The 21,565-nt window shown below is 37.6% G+C and overlaps 2 protein-coding genes across 2 annotated transcripts; one reads left to right on the forward strand and one right to left on the reverse strand.

The window, feature by feature from the left end:
- Positions 1-1,450: 1,450 nt before the first annotated feature.
- LOC142446805 (olfactory receptor 51B6) lies at positions 1,451-2,389 on the reverse strand. The gene has a single exon (XM_075548544.1). It carries the CDS (start codon positions 2,387-2,389, stop codon positions 1,451-1,453), a length of 939 nt encoding a protein of 312 aa, XP_075404659.1.
- A 9,635-nt stretch (positions 2,390-12,024) lies between these two features.
- On the forward strand, positions 12,025-12,963 carry LOC142446806 (olfactory receptor 51B2-like). The gene has a single exon (XM_075548545.1). It carries the CDS (start codon positions 12,025-12,027, stop codon positions 12,961-12,963), a length of 939 nt encoding a protein of 312 aa, XP_075404660.1.
- Positions 12,964-21,565: the final 8,602 nt, after the last annotated feature.

Below are 21,565 nucleotides of genomic sequence, written 5' to 3' on the forward strand. Positions count from 1 at the left end.
AGAGTTTTGTAGCCACCCCATCCCCACCTCACGTAACTAAGATTGGAGCTATTATTAGGTGTCACTTGTATAGCCAGTATACCAGAGCTCAGGGAGCAGAGGTTATTTATATTGTAATTCCTTGTGTAATTCAATTGGGTAATCTGTCATTTGAATCATGGATAGTAACTCTTCAGTTGACCAGAGAACCATGTCTCCTAGCTCCCATGCAGAAGACTTTATCAAACCTTGATAGATACTTAGAGACATAGTAAAACAATCTGTCAGTTATGAGCATCGGCTCTATCCTCTCCTGAACTTCCTAAATCCCACACAGGGAGCCATATATTTTTTTAATTATGGGATTTTATGTATACCAGGAATATTCACCTAAGCTTTTCTATGGCAGAGTTCCAAATTGGTCCTCAAATACTTCCCTGTTATCTGAAAATATATATTCACTCTCTGGGATTAACTCATTAAGACAATGGCCATCTGGGTCAGGGATAGACTATTATAATTATTTGGGGGTGTTTTTTAAAACAAAACTTTTAACTGAACCATCTTCTTATGGATATGCTTTCCCAGAGTTACCATCTTGAATTGAAAACAGAATAAGATTTATTACTTCACTAAGTACAATTTTTTTAAGAAAAAGTAACCAGACCCGTATAAGTGAGAGAGCTAGATACCGGTCTAAGGGCAGGAGAGGTTTATTGTCAGGTAGAACAGGATCTGTACATGTAGACTATATGGGAAAATATTAAGTCTTGATTCAAATACTGTTGATCCATGCTAGAGACTAGGAGTGTCTGTAAGTTTGCCAAACAAAGTGACTTATCCAAAGAAACTATAAACAACAGTTCGGCATTTGAGATTTATGCTTAATTAATTATATGTATATGCATGCATATGCATACACATATATCACTCACTCATTCTCACTCACTGCCATTGAATTCATGCTGACTCATAGTGACCCCGTAGGCAGAATAGAACTGCCCCTGTGGGTTTCCAAGACTATAACTCAAGAGAAGCAAACCTCATATTTCCCTCGCAGACCAGATGGTGGCTTTGAACTACTGACTTTGCTGTCAGCAGCCCAAAGAGTTATACATACATACAGACAAATATTAAAATATACATAAGTACATAATATACATCGTTATGCTTATGTATATGACTAGATGAATATAATTATAGAGAGGGCTTTACAAAGTTCATGGAAATTTGAATTAAAAGAATTTCTTTTCAAAAACTTAACAAAACCTTTCCTATATTACATATAATTATATAAAGTTATATATGTCTAATATTACATATAACAGCAACAAATAGGCCTGGTGAAATGCTTTTTAAATGGTAGCACAGTTCATTTTCAATTAAATGCCTTTTTTTTAGGTTGCTTTTATCAACAAAGCTGTCAGTCTTTAAGGTTTTCAGAATTTTCCTCAAAGCATATTCTTTCAAATCATGCTCTAGAATGAGACAGAGAAAATAAACGAAGTATACCACTCTGGATCTGCTTGGTTTTAATGCTGTATATGACGGGGTTCATGAAGGGTGGAAAAAGAAAGTAGACATAACTCATTGTGATGTGGACCACATGAGGAGCATTCTTTCCAAATCTGTGAATAAATGTCAGACCAACCACAGTGATGTAGAAGACGAGGATGCAGCAGATGTGGGAGACGCAAGTGTTGAGGGCCTTGGCTCTCTCTTCCCCAGAAGCAATGCCCAGGACAGTCTTGAGTATCAAAATGTAAGAGAAAAAGATGATGAGAAAATCCAGTAACACCATTGCAAACACAACTACAACTGGGTAGAGACGGTTGAAGGTGATGTCAGCACAGGCTAACTTGATAACATCTTGGTGTAAACAGAAAGCATGTGAGAGTACATGGGATCGGCAGTAAGGAAACCAGTGAAGTCTAATAATTATTGGCATAATTGACAGAGAAGCCCTTGTCAATACTACCATTCCAATCTTCATCACCCGAGAGTTGGTAAGGATAGAGGTATATCTCAGAGGGTTGCGGATGGCAATGAAACGGTCATAAGCCATGGCAAGCAAGACGCCTGATTCCACAATAGAAAGAGTATGGATAAAGTAGGCCTGAGAAAAGCAGGCTCCATGACCAATCTCCCTGTGATTTATCCACAGGACCCCCAACACTGTGGGCATTGTGGTCAGAGTCACCCCAAGGTCTGTAGTTGCCAGCATAGCTAAGAAGTAGTACATAGGTTCATGAAGGTTATGGTCATCCCGGATGAGAAAGAGAAGGAGGCCATTGCCAAAAATTATGGACATGTAGACAACCAGTAATGGAATAGAAATCCAATGATGTGCCTTCTCCATGCCTGGGAAGCCAGTCAGGAAGAAGGGCAAGTCAGTGGTGTTGAGCCACATTGTGGGCTTTTATGAAGAGAAAATTCTTTTTTCCAGGTAACGCAATACAATCCTCTATTGAGTGTGCTATCTGTTCATAAGTTGTCCATCTGTTCTGACTTCAAACAACAGTGAGTTTGGTAATTCGATCATTCCCTGGAAAGTCCTAGATATGGGAAAATACACTGCATGAGCAATTATACAGAGTTACCTATAGATAAAGCTACTGGGCAATATTTAGAGATACAGCTGTCAGTATATGTAGGACAGACTTAGTTGATGTACTTCTAGGTCTGAGGAAACAAAGACAAATTAAAGAAGAAATCATTGTTGCTGACTTTGCTATAATTAAGCAAAACATCACAGCTTTTTCCTTTGGTGACCCTTATCTTGACTGCTGGCATTGAGGTTTCCGAGATGTTGAGGACCGAAGATGCCCCAGAAAGTGCGAGACCAAAAGGTCACTTTAAAAAATGGTTCTAAGCAGTATTGGAAGAGCAGACATACAATCCCTAAGGCAAGGTAAATATTAAGTGAGCAAAAATAAAGTAGTATAAATTTAATTGAATTTAGGGAATTGCATACTTAATATATGTGTAGGAGGAGTTTAATTGATGCTCTAGAGATTTTGAGCAGTACTAAAACAATGAATTAAGAATCACCTATGTAGATCTCCAAAATGGATAAACCTGTGAATTCATATCACCTAGCATTATAATACCAGAGCTACTGGTGTGAAATGAAACAAAAAAATGTCTAACATCTCATAATAGCAATAAAAGATAGGTAATGAAAATGCACTTTATTATAAGCATTTGAGAGCATTATTTGTTAATGAGATCAGTCCAATGACTGTTGCCATGTTATCTATTTGAAGATACAAAGATGGAAATGAGTGACAAGCAGAAGGTGATACATTGAGCAAATGGCATAGTTCTTTGTAGCCACTGGACTAGGAAGACTTCAGGTACAGGTGACTTCCAACTTGATAGGATTACGAATTTCAGTATTATGCAGTTATTTTCCATTTTGTGATCTGTTGTAGTGATCCTAACCTCTGTGAGATTAATAAGGATCCCCGGTGGCACAGTGGATTATGTGTTGGGCTGCTCCTTAGCAAGGTCAGGTACAGGTGGCTTCAGTAGTAGTTAGGAGGGCAACTGGCCTGGCTGGATCTCTATTCTACTATGACTAAGAACTATGTTGGTGTTAGGTTTACTCTTTATGGTACATGAGATTCTGTCTGTTCTACAGTTACTCCTGCACTACCAGTGGCTCCACATTGTGATGGATTTAGGGTTTTACTAATGAGGAGCAAAGTTCTAAGTCTCAAATCTTGTCACACAAACTCAGAACTATATGCAGCCGAGAGAAAGCCCATTTAGACCTTAACTGTCCATCTATTCTCTCATCTCCCTTTGGACCATTGTCTACTTTTTCTGATGATTCATTCTATATCTCTAATATTTATCCACTTGGTCTATTATATATACACACATGTACATATGTACATACATATACATAGAGAATATAAATGTTGTTCTTCACTCCCTAAACCACCTCCATTTCTCTAGATACTTCAAACTTATAATTCATACTGCTGTTATTCTATCTACCTAACTTCCCACACATTTATTCTCAATACTTACTTCTTGGTACAATATCTAACATGAAATTTCTGTTGGTTTTTAGAACCAGTAATTGACTACGTATACACATTGACCACCTTATATCCTAGCCTCTCAAATTATCAAAGCTACTAGATTGATACCTCTCCCACAGTACAGTTGATTACTTATATAAATCTGTTTGTCTCCAGCACCCAGAAAGGACTGAAGGGTGTTTATGAGATACATACCTAGAAAAACTCAATAGTATCCATTAAATGCCACTGTACTGTGTTGTGCCCTTTTAGATGCTAAGGATACAAAACAAAACCCATTGCCTTTGAGTCTATTCTAGCTCCGAGTGCCCTGTCAGGCAGAGTAGAGCTACTGCAGGGAAGCAGCCTGTTTCATCTTTCTTCCTCGGAGTGGGCTAGTGAGTTTGAGCAACCTATTTTGTGATTATCACCTAAGCACGTAACCATCAGGCCTCCTCCCCGCTGGAGACACATAACTATAAATCACTGTCTCTGATCCAGTGATACACACAACCCAAGTCATCAACTAGTTAATACGGATATAGCTTACCATCGTCTATCTCATCAGATCATGACTGCTCTAGAATGTCTTTGCACCTTCTGATGATTACAGCATTCTCTTTCCTTAAGCTTTGAGAAGAGAGTTTATGCTGGGGGCTCATTTGGCTTTCTGATGGAAAACAGCTTTGGGCATTTTAACAGGGTTAGAATGAGGGCCAGGGAGGCTGAAATTCAGCGTTGAAGGAAGAGAAAATTAGAAACACATAATTTTATACCTGAGTCTGTCCATCTTCAATTTACTTCCATAATACTTTGTCTTGTGTTTCTAAAGTTCTATCCTTGGCCTTAGTTTACATATCTGGGAGAAAATATTTAAAGATGTCAGCTTTTAGAAATGTCAGGGAGATTTTAGAACTCATATTTTCCCTCTTCTCTTGGCAGATAATACTATTGCTCTTCTCTGTCTGAAAAAGAGAACTGCTAGTTACTTGTCCCTATCCTGCCCTGGAGGTGTCTGCAGTGACTGCCTAGAGATTAACTGGATATGCTCACTCACCTGAAATTTGATTCTCTCCAACTCTTCAGCACCATAGTCATGAGTGTTGACTCCTTGGCCTTGTCAAGAGTTTGAACATAATATCATCTCTTCAAAGGCGCAACAAAAGCCTGGCTAATAGGAATATTTATTTTAGAAGTTCCTCCCCTGGGGCCATTTCTGGTGTAAGCCACTCAAACAACTCCCTCAGCAGCCTCTCCCTCCCGTCTTTCTTCCTCCTTAGATCCCTTAGCCTTAGACACCTGAAATTTTGAGCAATGGTCCCCAAGGTCTCTGTGTCCCTGCTGGTATTTAATACCTGTTGTTGGGAATATGATTAATTGTTTAAATTGATAGAACAAAAGTAGACCAGCTATGAACCTGTATTGAAATAATTGGGCAGCACTTTTCTGAGCTATCTGTGATAGCTCACAGGCCAGGCTCCTAAAATGAGGCATGTATATTGGAGGAAAGAAGGTATCATGTTTGGTAAAGCAAAAGAGTGCCCCCTCCCTTTAGCCTCTTTTAAATAAGTTCTGGTGGTACAGTAGCTAAGCCAACGACTGTTATCTAATTGTTTGATGGCTTGAGTACACCAAAAACTCTGTCGGTAAAAGATGTGACAATCTGCTTCCCAAAATATGATAGCCTTGGAAACTTAAAGAGCAGGTCTATTCTGTCTTACATGGTCACTCTGCATTGGGACCAACTCAGCCACAAACAGCAACGACCCTCTTTCCTCTAGTCCTGATACTGGTTATAGCCAAGGTGGACCCGGATCTCTGTTCAAGGAATTCAACACCAGGAGAAGGCAATTTCCCTTTTCAGTGTGTTCTTTCACCTTATCCCTCTGGAAGCCTCCATACCTTTCTCAACAGAAGAAGAGAGGGAAAGAATGAGGGCCATTTTTTATCAACTTGCATAAAATATGGAGAAATTTTTTCCACTTCCATACAAATTTGCATCTTGAAAATTCAAAGGGGCGGTATTACTCTGTCCTCTAGGGTAGCTATGATTTGGAATTGACTTGATGGCCATGAAATTTTTGTTTTAATTTGGCTTTCTCTTTGAAAAAAACAATACTTAACTTCATTATACCTCAGGTCTTATCTCTAAATTTTATGTTATGATCATTGGAATAAACAGAATAGGACACTACACTTAATAAGCATTTCACCATTGTCAGCTGCTGCTAGCTCTCTCATGGCCAGCCACAGCTATTTTAATTACTGGTATTTGTACTTTGGGCTATCTTCCCTCATTGACCATGAATACTTGAGAAATAGACAATCTTTCATGAGAAATACAAGTGAGCTTTCCAAATTTCATGGAAAAATAGAAAGAAAAGATAATGGACTTTAACCATGAAAATATTGCAATCCTTTGTAAACTAGATTAAACTAGACTGTCTCTGCCATCATACTAAATTCTTCAGTATCGTACATATGATGTTCGGAGCACCCAGGCTGGAACACGAGCCTGAGTGGCATAATTGGGTATGAAATGGGTTATGATGTGGGTTGCTAGTCAAAAGTGCAGCAGTGTGAACCCACCAGCTCTTCCTGGTGGCCACTGGCAGGATTATTTTCACTTCTAGTTTAAATAACTTTCTTATGAACATCATGCTGCTTTGAAAAGTTTTGCTTGATTTTTTAACTGTCTCCTATGTGTGGTTATATAAAAGATATAAGAATGAACACGCAGACTTATTTAACATCTCATAAAGCAAATTAAGAGATATAATTATACATTTAATTATTTGTACAATGAGGAAGAAAATAATAGAAAATATAGATATACATGGACAAAGAAATCTTCATTAAGTGTGTGAATGTGTAAAATTTTCATTGAACAAAATTTATATAAAAATATTCACAGACCATAAAAGCATACCTCAATTACTAGGATACAAATTAATATCTCAAATTACTACCACTCAGAAAAGATATAATAGAACCTTGGGCATTTTTCTCACCTTTATACAAGTAGAATTATATTGCATGCATTTTTTGTGTCTATCTCTTGTGTTTATCATAAACTTGGGAAAAATATGTGTGGATTTTACATTTAGCAAAACTTGCTCATCTCCTTGCAGAATGTAGTGGACACAGTGGAAGGCCCAAATCCATTTGCGTTGTCCACACATCAGCCTATGTGATCCAAGGGTTGTACGTACTATAATCCAAATCCAAAGGAGGGAATTGTATCAGAGCTTAAATTGTGGACATGTGACTTGCATAAGGCGAAGGATGACAGTGGAAGACCCAAATCAAGTGCAGGATCTACATATAGATTTAGCTTCCAATGAATTCCCTGTTACCATAGTTGAAGGATGTGAATAAGCCTGGTTAACAGAGAACATTGTAAAGTCAATTATGGTAGTTATAGTAGATTAAGATGTAATATTTTATCATTTGATCTCCCTTTTGACCCATTTAAAAGTTGTTTCCATTTTTTAAAAACAAATTGAAGAGGAAATACACATGGGTGTTGCCTCTGCTGAATCCCTACTAACCATAAACCAAGCATGTGGATAGCTTGCTCTCTGGCAGAGGACATTGAAAGTGGATTATTGACAATGCAGTTAATTTAAAATGTAACACCTTATCATTTGATCTCCCTTTTTAAAGTTGTTCTAGTTTTTAATATTTTCTACTTTCATTTTGATGAAGGTTTTTCTTTTTCACATCGTTTTTGTTATTATTTTGGTGTGTTTTCCTGTATATGAAATTCAGGACAGGTGTGTCTATAGAAACAGTAACTGGATTAACAGCTTCTTGGGGTAGGGCAGGGGAGGATGGGGAGACATGGGAAGCTAATGATAATGGGAACAAGAAAGAAGAACATGTTCTAAAATTGATGATGGTGACGATTGCGCAGGCCTTCTTGAAATGATTGAACTATAGGCTTGTGTGATATGTGGATAATGTGTAATAATACTATTTTATAAGAAAATAAAACTTTGTCCATTCTAATTCCAATGCAGTACGCTATTGTGTGAATGTTGTTGTTCGGTGTCTTTGAGTTGGTATCTACTCATAGAAACTCTACGTACAGAAGGATAAAGCAAGGCCTGCTCCTGCATCGGCTTCACAATTGTTATGTTTGAGCACGTTATTGCAGACACTCTGTCAATCCATCTTGTCAAGGATATTCCTCTTTGTCACTGTCCCTCTACCTTGCCAAGCCTGAGCACCTTTTCTGGGATTTGGTCACTCCGAACAACATGTTCAAAGTTTGTGACACAAAGTCTCACCATCCTTGCTTCCAAGGAGTAATCTGGCTGTCCTCTTCCAAGGCAGCTTGGTTTGTTCATTTGGCAGTCCATAGCACTTTCAACATTCTTATCCAGCACCGCAGTTCAAATGCATGGATTCTGCTTTGATCTTCCTTTTTCGATGTCCAGCTTCCACATGCATATGAAGCAATGTGAAATAGCATGGCTTGGGCCAGGTGCACCTTAGTTGTCAAGTAATATCTTTACTTTTCAGCCCTTTAAATAGTCTTGCACAAACAGATTAACTCAATGCAATATGCCCTTCAATCTCTTGACTGTCACTTCCATAATCATTGATTATGAACCTCAGCCAGCCAAAATCCTTGACAACTTCAATCTTTTCTCCATTTATCATGATGTTACCTGTGTTAGTCTGGGTCGACTAGAGAAACCAATCCATGTACACACATATGTGTATAAGAAAGATATTTATATATAAGAGCAACTGAACATTGAGAAAACATCCCAGCCCAGTCCAAATCAAATCCATAAGTCCAATATTAGTCCATATTTCTGATATCAATCTATAAAGTCCTCTTAAGACTCATAAAACACCTGCAATTATGTCAAATGCAGAAGATCACAGGCCAGTGGGTAGAAAGTCTTTGGATTCACTTTCATTGTAAACATCTCAGCGCTGGCAGGGGTCTGTCTGTGGTTTCTCCAGCTTCTGAGATCTGGTTGCGTCCATGTGGCTTATCTCTGCGGTGTCTCCCAGGGAGTAGCAGAGAGAGAGAGAGAGAGAGAGAGAGAGAGGTGTCTTCCGCCTCGATACTTCCCCTAGCAGAATAATGACAGTGGTTTGGAAATTTATGGTAAATACTTTCTTTCGGATTCCTGCTAGATCTTTGTGTTCTTTATTAAAAAGACTGATACTACTCATCCCTAATAAGGAATGAAGTGGGCAATGATTTAAATATGAGCAGAGTATTTTAAGACAAGAAATTGAATAGCCTCATTCTCATGTTTATTGGCATACTCATAGATCTAGGAAAGACCTATCAACAATTTGAATCCATAAGCTCCAAGAACAAGGGAGGTGCATGAGACTCCTTAAAGCAATTGATATACTTTGGGTCTTTAAGATAGACAATGGAAAGGACATGCACATATATTCTAATCCTGAAGCCAAAGAATCTGGTAACCAAAGAAAAAACTGACATTTCCATCCCCGAGAAAACACTTGAATAGACTAGGACATTGGTTGAGCTACTAGCTCTCCTTTGAAAAAGGAGAGACTGTACGTCATGAGGTCTCCGGTGGCCACAAAGTTGACACTCTGGGGAAGTGAGTTTTAACTTCCATTAGCAGTTTAGCAGAGTCTCTTGGCAGTTCTTGAAACAAAAACATCTTGCCTGGTGCCTTAAATAAAGACAGAAATAGGTCCTTATTCCAGCAACGAGACTGTGGTGAGATCCAGAAACAGAAATATGGAAGGGGTTCCCTCTCTTATAGAAGGAAGATGAAAAAATTTTCCAGGAACCTACAGAATCAAAGTTAAGATAGAGAAGCACGTATACATGTGTCATCTGTGTCTGTGTATATGTGTGTGCATAGTGAATGCCCTGAATTAAATGTGACTTTGTGTGCTCCTGATGTCCTTGTGGTTACACATTAAGTCTGCAGTTCAAAACCACCAGCCACTTTGTGGGAGGAAGACGAGGCTCTCTATGCCAGTAAAGAGTTACTGTCTTGGAAAGCTACAGCGGCAGCTCTTCACTGTTCAACAGAAAGGTGACTCAGTGAGTTCAGTTTTGTGTACTCATGTTCGTTCCTCTGGTCAGACGTTTATAGAGGGTCTTTATTAGATATAAATAACAAATTTTGAAATTTCTTTAAAAACTGCATTTAAAAGGGCATTAATTTTGGTTAATAGGATTTGCTGTGAAAAAAAAAACACATGAGACCCTAGCACTGGCTATCTCACCCTAGATTCTACACAACTTGTCCCCACTCCATTTTGGATGCATGCATGTGTGTCCACAGTAAAGGGAAGGAAGGAGGAGTCACGCTCCGTTCTCTTGATTTGTTTGTGTGGACTTTGTATTAAATACACCATTTCCTCTTCAGTTTCAGATATCTTTTCTATGATCCAAAGTTCTTTCAGTCTTATGTCCTATTTGCATAACCATTTGGAGCCAGTTAAACTCTCAGACAAGAGTAGATTGGTCTATTTCCATGGAAGTATGTACATATATGTATGTGTGATTGGTATTCGGTGAGTGGGGTAAATTGTTATACCTGATTTACTTAGAAAAATGGCATTATCTTAAAATGTACTTGATTGAATGCCCAAAATGAGACCATTAATGTGGTTCAGATCTATGCTTTTCATATTTCAGCATCAAGGGCCATTTGAAGACCTCTGTGGACAATAGCTAATATTTCAGTGTTGTCATGTCACCAATTATAAACTGCTGGTCAACACTGTTAGCCGACATAGCATGTGCTCAGGAATTCTATGCTCAGTGAAATAAATATTTCCAGTAGTCCCAGTTGATATAGAGGAATGATACTTCTATAAGGATACGTACATTCTTGCATAATGTATATGTTTTCCAGATAACCATGTGTGCACAATGGATCAATCCCTGAAAAACAGCTGTGGTGGACCTCAATTTTATGGAAATGTCTTGCACTAATAGAAGCGCTACACATCTGTTCTGGGTAAATATTGGAGTCCATCTTAGTCCTCGGCAAGTTGTTCCTTGAGTTTTCCATTACTTGTAAAAGGTACAGAACCAGGTTTTCATATTCTTACAGCATCAAAGAATATCCTCTTGCTATTTTTTCTGAGCCAAGACTATGGGGGCAAGAAAATACAGCCTCCTTTTTTCTGAAAATGTTCTTGTTAATCAAAATAATAAATTCACATATCCTTTTTGGTCTTCCAAGTTTTTATCAGTACTTTCTGAAAAGACCTAGTTAATTTTCAGAAAGAAGCGGATAAGAGTTTCTGAATTAATCAAGTCACTTCCAGGCTAAAAGCCAAGTAAATAATTTTGAAATGATTTTCTTCAATGAATCTGGGCCGCTATATCTTTGTGCTCGTTTTATCCTTGGGATGCTGCTGTTCTTAGGTCTGATTGTTAGCAGTTGTGGAGTTCTTTCACTCTTGGCCAACCTCGAAATACATACCACTAATTCTCAACCTCCCTGAACTGGTTTTCCCTTCTTGAAGATTGCATATGATACGTATGGTTGTGTGGAGTAGAGTCCACTGTGAGAGAATCATAATTTATATGTCCTTTTAATGCAGATGTCTTTGAATACCAGAAATGAGGCCAAGTGGCACCCTGGTGAGAGGAGGAGCTGCTATGCACAAGGTCAGCAGTTGGAAACGTCTAGGGGCTCTAGGGAGAAAGATGAGGCTTTCTATTCCTGTAAAGAGTTACAGTCTCAAAATACCCACAAAGGCAGTCCTACCTTGGTGTAGAGGGTCATTATGAGTCAGCATTTGTTTATTTTGTTTAATACCAGAAGATTCCCAGTCTTGATGCATTATTTCATATCTCCAAAACTGATTATAAATCTCTTCGGCCCTTCTGCAGGTAAACAGTTGTGGAACCATACTTATATGATTTGATTACTTATGAATATGAAGATTATGACAAAAGAAGTTGTGATATCTTACCACTGAAAAAAACTGGGTTCTTGGGACCATAGTTTACAGAAAGACGATCTTTACCTGGGCACCCACTATGTGGTCCAATATGAGTGCCACCTACTTTTTGTTGACTGGATTCCCAGGTCTAGAGGCAGCTCATCACTGGATCTCCATCCCTTTCTTTACAGTCTACTTCTCTGTGCTCCTTGGAAACAGCACCCTCCTCTACCTCATTAAAGACGACCACAATCTCCATGAACCCATGTACTATTTCCTGGCCATGCTGGCAGGCACAGACCTCATGGTGACCCTGACCACGATGCCCACGGTCATGGGCGTATTATGGGTGAATTACAGGAAGATATATCCTGGGGCCTGCTTCATGCAAGCCTACTTCATCCACTCCCTTTCCATTGTAGAATCGGGTATCTTGCTAGCCATGGCCTACGACCGTTTTATTGCTATCCGCAATCCCTTGAGGTACACATCCGTTCTCACAAATACTAGGTTGGTTAAGTTGGGAGTGGGGATATTTCTGAGGGGTATTATGTCCATCGTGCCTTTAATTGTGCGCCTATTTTCGTTTTCATATTGCCACTCTCATACTCTCAATCATGCTTTTTGTCTTCACCAAGAAGTCATGAAACTGGCCTGTGCTGACATAACCTTCAACAGAATCTACCCCGTGATTCTAGTGTCCATAACATTCTTCCTAGACTCTCTGATAATTCTCATTTCCTATATCCTAATTCTGAAGACTGTCTTGGGGATTGCCTCTGCTGAAGAGAGAGCTAAGGCTCTCAATACCTGCATGTCCCACATATGCTGTGTTCTCGTCTTCTATGTTACTGTGATTGGTCTGACATTCATTCACAGGTTTGGGAAGAATGTGCCACATGTGGTCCACATTATCATGAGCTATGTCTACTTCCTCTTTCCGCCCTTAATGAATCCTATCATCTATAGCATCAAGACCAAGCAAATTCAAAGTGGCATTTGCCGCCTTTTGTCTAAACAGAAATTTGGAAGATAATTTCTATGGAAAATGTAATATGTGAGATTTATCTGAATAAAGGGGCAAACAATTTCAGTATGTCTCAAATTCTTCTTTAGCAGCTTCCACATCTCTAAATGAGAAACTAGTATTTATAAAGCATGATAAAACAGTATACTTGAACTTAGAGATTTGCCCTTAGTTTTATGGACTAATTAAATTATCTTCATCTGTGTTTTCTTTATATATGACAGGTAGAGAACAGAAACACTTCTGATATGTCTGGAAGATGAGTTACAGTCTTAGACGAATATATCAAAATGTTTGCATCTCAACCTGTGAAGAATTTAAAACTATTAATGAGACATGTATTTTGCCCCTCTTATGAGGTGTACTAAATCTATTTTTAAAAATCATTTTATTGGATATTATAATAATCCATAAATCAATTGATCAAGCATCATTGTACAATTGTACGCCATAAGTTTCCAAACATTTTCTTTCTTTTCCAACTCTTTAATATCAGCTCCCCTTCATGTCCTCCCTCCCCCACCTACCTATCTGGAAGCACTATCATTATCTTATATATCATTATTGTTACTATTTTGCCATATCCTACACCACCCAATGAGTCTGTCCACCTATAATGCTCTTATTCCTTCCCCTCAACTGGGTTTCTATCAGTGCCTGCTTCTCTCCTCCCCCCCCCACCCTCTTCTCAAACCCTCTGGGAATCATTCCTCCCTTTACTGTTTCTGAAGGGTTTATTTATCTTGGATTTCATGAATTGAACCATTTTAATTGTATAAATGAACATATGGAAATCTAACAAGATTAATGAGGTAAAACTAATACCATGATAGTAAGGGGAGGAAATATTAAAGAACTAAAAGATAGTTTTGTGTTTAATCAGTGCAATTCTTCATCCTGGATATATCATAACCATTTGAAAGTTTTGTTTTAGACTTTTGAAATATTTATTGGTTGTATTTCTATAAGAGTATTTGTACTTTTCAAATTTATTTGTAGATAATTAAATATTATCTAAATTTCTCAGTTCTTTAAATATTTTTATAACACAGATTTAATATTTATTCATAAATAACTTCACTTACATTTATCTATTGCATTTCTCTTTGCCAGGTCAGCTACTTAGAATAATTTTTAAAACATATTATTGTAGTTTTGGTAAACCTTTGCAGAATGCATTATTTTTGCGTTCAACACTTTTTACACGCATTTCATGATGCTAGCTGCAGCCCTCCATGTGACAGCATTCCTCTCAGTTCCTCTCTTGGTCTTTGTATTTACTTCTTTCTTCCCTGACTCTCCCTCTGAGCATTGCTTTAGGGCAAGTGATTCCCTTTTGGTCTCCTTTGGTCAATGGTTTTGAAGTGGATGTTTGTCTTGGGTATTATTGTTCACTTTAGAGGCCTGTCTATTGTGTGGTTGAAAGATAATCCCCATTGGTAGGTTCATTTTCAAGTTTGAAGAATGCTTAAGAGTCATTGCTCTGCGTTTCATTGGTTTCTATCAAATCAATACATAAATTCCTTTCATGATTTGAATTTTGTTCTACATTTTGCTTTCACCTTGCTCTGGACCAGATTGTAATTTCAAATCCAATCAGAATAGTTGATAAGGGTAGCCAGGAAATATTTCACTATTCTGGTCTAAGATAATAAAGATCTTGGTTCATGCTATTCATGACTTCTAGGTAGTATTTATTTCTCTGAGTCTGATTTTCTTTACTCTTCTTTGCTCAGGGTGAGGAGAAACCATTATTTGGATAGCATATGACTTATTAAAAGATTTTAAAAGCCTACTCATTATTCAGAGGAGACCTGGTGTCCTACTGGTTACACGCTGGACTGTGACCCATAAGGTCTGCAGGTTTAAACCACCAGCCAATCCTCAGGAGAAAGATGGCGTTTTCTATTCCTGTAAATCCCTCAATCAGCTTGATTTTGGCTAGTAAGTGCCATGCTCTTGCTTTCTGCATGCTTTACTAAATACATGGATATATTTGTTGTACATAAAAATAAGTATGTAGAGATATAAGGGAACTTCAAAAAGATTCATGGACAAGTCAAATTCAAAGATAATAAAATTTTTCCATGAACTTTTCACTCATCCCTCGTGTGACTGTGCGTTTTCTTTTGATCTCCACCCTCACGGGCTCAGCTTTCTTATCTATGTACGCACCTCATTTGTCAGTCATTGGTCATTATTGCTGCTATTTCTGGATTGTGTATGTAATAGTATTTCCCATTGTTGCCTTTTACGTTTGTCCCACCCAATGTGTTTCTTTGCCATGTTCATAATGTACTTATCTACCCGTTATTGCATGTTCCTTTTACTTTTTATTAAAGTTAAATCTCTCTATGGTTTATGGCATTTTTCAGAAAGAGGGAAATTTTTCAGAGTAAAGACTGGAAGGAGAGTGGAAAATCATGTAAGATCCTGTTGGCTCTTGGAAGAGTTTGCTTGTGTACCCCAAATGTCACAAGAACCCATTCAAGAGATTTAAGCAGAAGAGTAACTAATTTCATTGATGCTTACTGATTATAATTTTAGTGGTAGAATATCTGTGTAAAAGGAGCCCTGATGGCACTGTCAGGTAAATGTGGGATAGCTAATAGTGAGGCAGTTCAAACACTCCAAATGCAATGTGAAAATATATATTAAGCCATCTGATCTAATAAAGATTTACAGTCCTTGAAACTCTTATCAGTGTAGCTATGAGCTCAAATTAATTAGAGAGGCAGTAGGTTTTGGGTGGATTTGTGTGAGGCAAGGAAACCAACAAAATGATACTTTTGTAGTGCTAGGAAGATATACTGATAGTTAAAATACAGTGGCTAGAAATTAGATTTATACAGAATCTATAACTAATAGGGTTTTCAGATAGTACAGAAAAGTATGTGAAAGAAAATCTAGAAGTAAAGACAATAATAGATTTTTGAATTGTGTAACCTTGAAAACATTAGTGTCATAATAATGTTAAATTTATTAAACAAAATAGCTTAATTAAATCTTCTAAAAATTTTTGGTTGAATTAGATTGTAAATTAAGTTGTGTCTTATTAACCTCAGTGATAGGAATATTCCATGTTGTAGCAATTATCCTTTAGGAGTAGATATTGTTATATGATATATTATTGATATATAATATATTGTTATATTATAATCATTAATTAGTTAAAATATGAAATATTTTTAGAATATGCTTTCTTTTGCTTTATTATTAAGAATCTTAAGAAACCAAGAAAAGTAAAGAAGCTCTATATGTATGTAGCACATTAAAAACAAATGGAATCAGGCATCTAAAACCCCAAATAAAACTATACCCAATGTGAATGAGGGGAGGCATGGAGTGGAACCCAATGCTAATCTGTAGACAATTGGACATCCTCTAACAGAGGGGTCACAGGGAAGAGATGAGCCAGTCAGGGTGCAGTATAGCACCAATGAAACACACAACTTCCCTCTAGTTCTTTAGTGCTTTCTTCACCCCACTATCATGACCTCAAATCTACCTTACAATTCGGATTAGACCAGAGCATTCACAGTGCTACAGATAAGAGCCTTCAACAGGGGTATCCGGGATAGATAAACCAACCCATCAGGGCCAAAAAAGAGAGTAGAGATACCAGGAGGATTAGGGGAGGGTTGGGGGAGAAAGGGAAAATCAATCATAAGGATCAAACTAGAACCCCAGGGGGATGAATAAAAGAAAAGTGGGTGAGGGGTGATGTAAAACATGGGGAAAATAATCTATAATTTATCAAGGGTTCATGAGGGAGGGAGGGCGGGCAGGGGAGGGCATGGGAAGAAATTGGGGGCTGACACTTTCCCCATACAAACCCTGAAGACAAATGTGTGCATAAGCAAGTGTGGTGACAAATGCTGATGTTCCCAGCTATCGAGAGCTAGAGCATCTGGGATCTTAAAGGCTTGATGGTAAACAAGTGGTCATCTATCCCAGAAGCAACCAAGCCCACATGGATGAAGCACACCTGCTTGTGTGATCAAGAGGTGTTGAAGGGATCAGGTATCAAGCACCAAAGAACAAAAAAAAATCACATCATTAGGAATGAGGGGGAGTGTGGGGTGGGGATCCAAGGCCCATCTGTAGGCAACTGGACATCCCTTTGCAGAGGGGTAGTGGGGAGGAGATGAGTCAGTCAGGGTGCAGTGTAGCATCGATAAAACACACAACTTTGCTCTAGTTTTTAAATGCTTCCTCCCACCCACTATCACGACCCCAATTCTACCTTACAAACCTGGCTAGACCAGAGGATGTAGACTGGTACAGATAGGAACTAGAAACACAGGAAATCCAGGACAGATGATCCCTTCAGGACCAATGGTGAGAGTGACGATACTGGGAGGGTAGAGGGAAGGTGGGGTGGAAAGGGGGAACAGATTACAAATATCTACATATAACCTCCTCCCTAGGACAACAGAAAAGTGGTTGAAGGGAGATGTCAGGCAGTGTAAGATATGATATAATAATAATAATAATTTATAAATTATTAAGGGTTCATGAGCAGGCGTGGGAGGAGCAGGGAACGGGGATGGAGGGAAAAATGAGTAGCTGATACCAAGGACTCAAGTGGACATCAAATGTTTTGAGAATGATGAGGGAAACAAATACCCAAATATGCTTGGCACAGAGGATGTATGTGTGGGTTGTGATAAGTGTTGTATGAAGCCCCAATAAAATGATTTAAATTAAAAAAAAAAAGAAATACTAAAAAAAAAAAAGTTACATCCAAAGAGGTCACAAGGGTCTGGAGGACTGGGGAGGCTGGGAGAAAAAGGAGGAGCTGATACCAAGGTCTCAAATAGAAAGTAAATGCTTACAAAATAATGATGGCAACATATGTACAAATATGCTTGAAACAATTGATTCATGGATTGTTATGAGTTGTAAGAGCCCTCAATAAAATGATTTTTTAAAAAATACTTCAAAGGAATGGGGAGCTGATATCAGCGGCTCGAGTGGGAAGAGAATGCTTTGAAAACGATGGCAGCATATGTGCACATGTGCTTGACACGCTGGAGGAATGTATGGGTTTTGATAAGAGATGTAAGAGCCCCAAATAACAGTATTAAAACAAACAAACAAATGGAATCTGATTACTCAAAAAGAAACAAATATTTTTGTTGCCTATTTAGAGAAGGCATTCGATAAGAATGGCATTCTTTTGGGGGAATTTTCACCGCAGCTACTTCTTTCTCAATATGGACTAGTGCTAACACAACAACTTTATCACAAAGTTGAAAATTAAATAATCCATATATTTCTGGAGCCAGTGGGTAAGAAATGGAGAATCAAACATAGACATAAAGAAAAAGAATGAAAGCCTGGTTTCTTTCTAACCAAATTATACACCATAAATATATATTTGACTTTTTAAATTTTCTCTGAATATTATTAAGGAAGTTAGCACAGAGATAGAGAACATCTTCGTAGATGCCTGTTCACAGACTTCAGAAAAGGATCACATGGATCAGAAAAAGTATACAATTACTTTCGAAATTCAACTGGGTGGTTACATTTAACTGTGGTCCACAAGGTTAGCAGTTTGAAACCATGAGCCTCTACATTTTAGAAGTTTTCTAGTCTCATAAATAATTATCTCAGAAACTCAAAGGGGCAGTTCTACCCTGTCCTTTAGGGTCTCTGTGAGTGATGGGCAGTTAGTTTGAATTTTGGTTTAAGTCAAATTATAAGGGCAAATTCAACAAACTAACTCTACAAAAGAAAAGACTTTGCCTTGTGAGCATGTGTACATATCTTTGTCTATGTGTACCTGTGCTAACACATATGGAGACTAAACAAAGATAAATCTTTGGTGTTTTTATGATTAGCTTATGATCTAGAAATTCCATTAATAAAAAATGTTATTTTGAATTTAGTATTAAGTTTGGTTGTCTGGATATTATTTTTAAAACCCATTGGCCTGACATAAGGCTGATTTTAGGCCTCTGACATTATTTAATTTGTTTATGGTGGGTAGAATCAGAACATATAGATATTAATATCCTAATCTTTAGTGAGTTGAAATGGACCGGTTTGGCAACTTTGAATCAGAAAATCATATTATTTACTATGCTAGAAATCAAGAAGAATAGAGTGGCATTCATTGTCAAAAAAGATATTGCTAAATCAATTTTGAAATGAAATGCTATCTCTAATAGGATTAGGTCTAACTACATACAAGGAAATTCAATCAACAACAACTATGATTCAAATTTAGGCACCAATCACAAAAGCTAGTGATAAAAAAATTGAAGAATTCCACTGATGATTTCAGTTTGATATTGATGAAGCATTCAATCAAGATGAATTGATAAGTAATGGTGATTGCAAAAGTTAGGAAAAAGAGGAAGGAATAGTAGTTGTAAATCAGGGACTTGAGGATAGAAATGAAGCTAGAGATGTTATGATAGCATTTTGTAAAATCAACGACTTGTTTACAGCAAATACCTTTTTTTTAACAACACAGAATGGTCACAATACACATGGACTTTTCCAGATGGAATACACAAAAATAAAAGCAAGTGGAACATGAGTCATCATTGCTGAAAGCTGGGATCCAGAAATATGTTTATTTGTATTTTATTGATTATGCCAAAGCAGTTGTCATGTTTGGATCATAACAAAATTTGATAACCTTGGTAGGAAAGGGAAGTCCAGAATATTTCATTGTGCTTATGTGGAACTTGTGCATGGATCAGGAGACAGTTGTGCAAACAGTGGAAAGCTGCATGGTTTAAAATAGGGAAACGTGTATCACAGGGTTGTACCCTCTCACTGTACATACACAATTTCTATGCTGAGCAAATAATCCGAGAAGCTGGAATACATGAAGAAGAATGGGGCATTAGGATTTGATAAAGGGCTCTTAACCACTGTAATATTCAGATGACACAATCTTGCTTGCTGCAAATAAGAACTTGAAGCACTTGCTGATTGTTATTAAATATAAGGAAGACCAAAGCCTTCACAACTGGACCAATAGGTGACATCATGATAAATAGAGAAATGAATGCCTTATCAAGGATTTTGTGTTGTTTGGATCCATCATCAATATTCATGGAAGCAGCAATAAAGAGATTAGAGTCATGTTGCATGGGGGTACATCTGCTGTACAAGACTTTTTAAGAGTATTTAAAAGAAAGGGTGTTACTTTGAAGACCTAAATCCCCCTGACTCAAGCTATGGTATTTTCAATGGACTCACATGCATGTGAAAGGAAAGCTAAAGTCAAATCTAGGCATTTGACTTGTGGTGTTGTAGACTATTGAAACTAACTAGGATTGCTTAAAGGACGAACTCATCTGTCCTGGAAGAAACACAGCCAGGGTGCTTCTGGAACAAAGGATCATCAGACTTCTTACGTAATTTGGAATACTGCCAGGAGAGACCAGTCTCTGGAGGACATCATGTTTGGTAAAGTAGAGGGACAGCGACAAAGAGGAAGGAACCCCAGAAATGGACTGACACGGTAGCTGCAACAAGGGGATAGGGGTTAGGAACAATTGTAAGGACAGTGCCTGGCTGAGCAGTGTTTCTTTCTGTTGTGCATAAGGTAGCTGTGAGGTGAACAGTTCAATGGCACCTGACAACAGCAACAGCAGCAGCAGGATAACCAGGTAGAGAGTTTCAAAAATAGCTTTTATCAGTGTTCCATGTTTTTACTCCAAAAGTCCAGATCCTACCTAACATCTTTCCCATCTGCCTTTCACAATGAATGTTCTGGTTGTGGAAATTGAAGAGGTTGAGCGTAAGAGGTTGCAGTGTAGATGATTTAAATAAACTTTCCACTTGGTGTAACGAGGGGATAACATGTCACTATTATATAGTAGAAAAAAATTAATGAAATAATTCCATAGCGCATCCACATTTTGTAGGTATGAAAGAAGACAGAAATGTTACAGTTAATGGTTTCATTGAACCAAATATTCTCTTCTGGCATTATTTGTACACAGTTCTATAATGGAAAGTCAGAAAGTTAGAATTTCTTATCCACCCCATTCCATCTAGACTTATTGATCAGCCTGGCTACATACAAATCAATGATATTTATTTCCTGATTTCTGTACCCTGTTACTTTGATTCACTCTTAGTGTTTCCAAAGACCATTTACTACAGCAGCCAATGACATCTGGTAACAATGATTATCTTCCCCTAAATCTCTTTTATTGCATATATGTATTATAAAGCCAAACTCCTCACATGATTTTAAGGCCATATGTGATCCAAACCTGTATCATAAAAATAATTTGTGTGAAAATTTCCCTGATATCCTGTTCTTTTGCTGTTAAAATTCATAAGCATAAAATTACATTTTCTATATTTTAATAGCCCCTGTACACCATATTATTTTCTTTTGTGTGGAATTATTATCATTTAACACTTATAATTGCCATCTATTTTTATATTATTCAAATTTGATGTTAAATATCATTTCCTCTGGGATCCCAGAAGTGCTTCTAGATAAGAAAAATATTGCTCCTCCAACAACAAAATAAACACAAAATGTAATTAGAATTCAAAAGCTCTATGACAATCTCACAGAACCTGTCCTTAGACAAAGAGGCAATCATTTGAACAGAACAAGAGAATA

Source organism: Tenrec ecaudatus, chromosome 4, assembly GCF_050624435.1.
Source record: "Tenrec ecaudatus isolate mTenEca1 chromosome 4, mTenEca1.hap1, whole genome shotgun sequence".
NCBI lineage: Eukaryota > Metazoa > Chordata > Mammalia > Afrosoricida > Tenrecidae > Tenrec > Tenrec ecaudatus.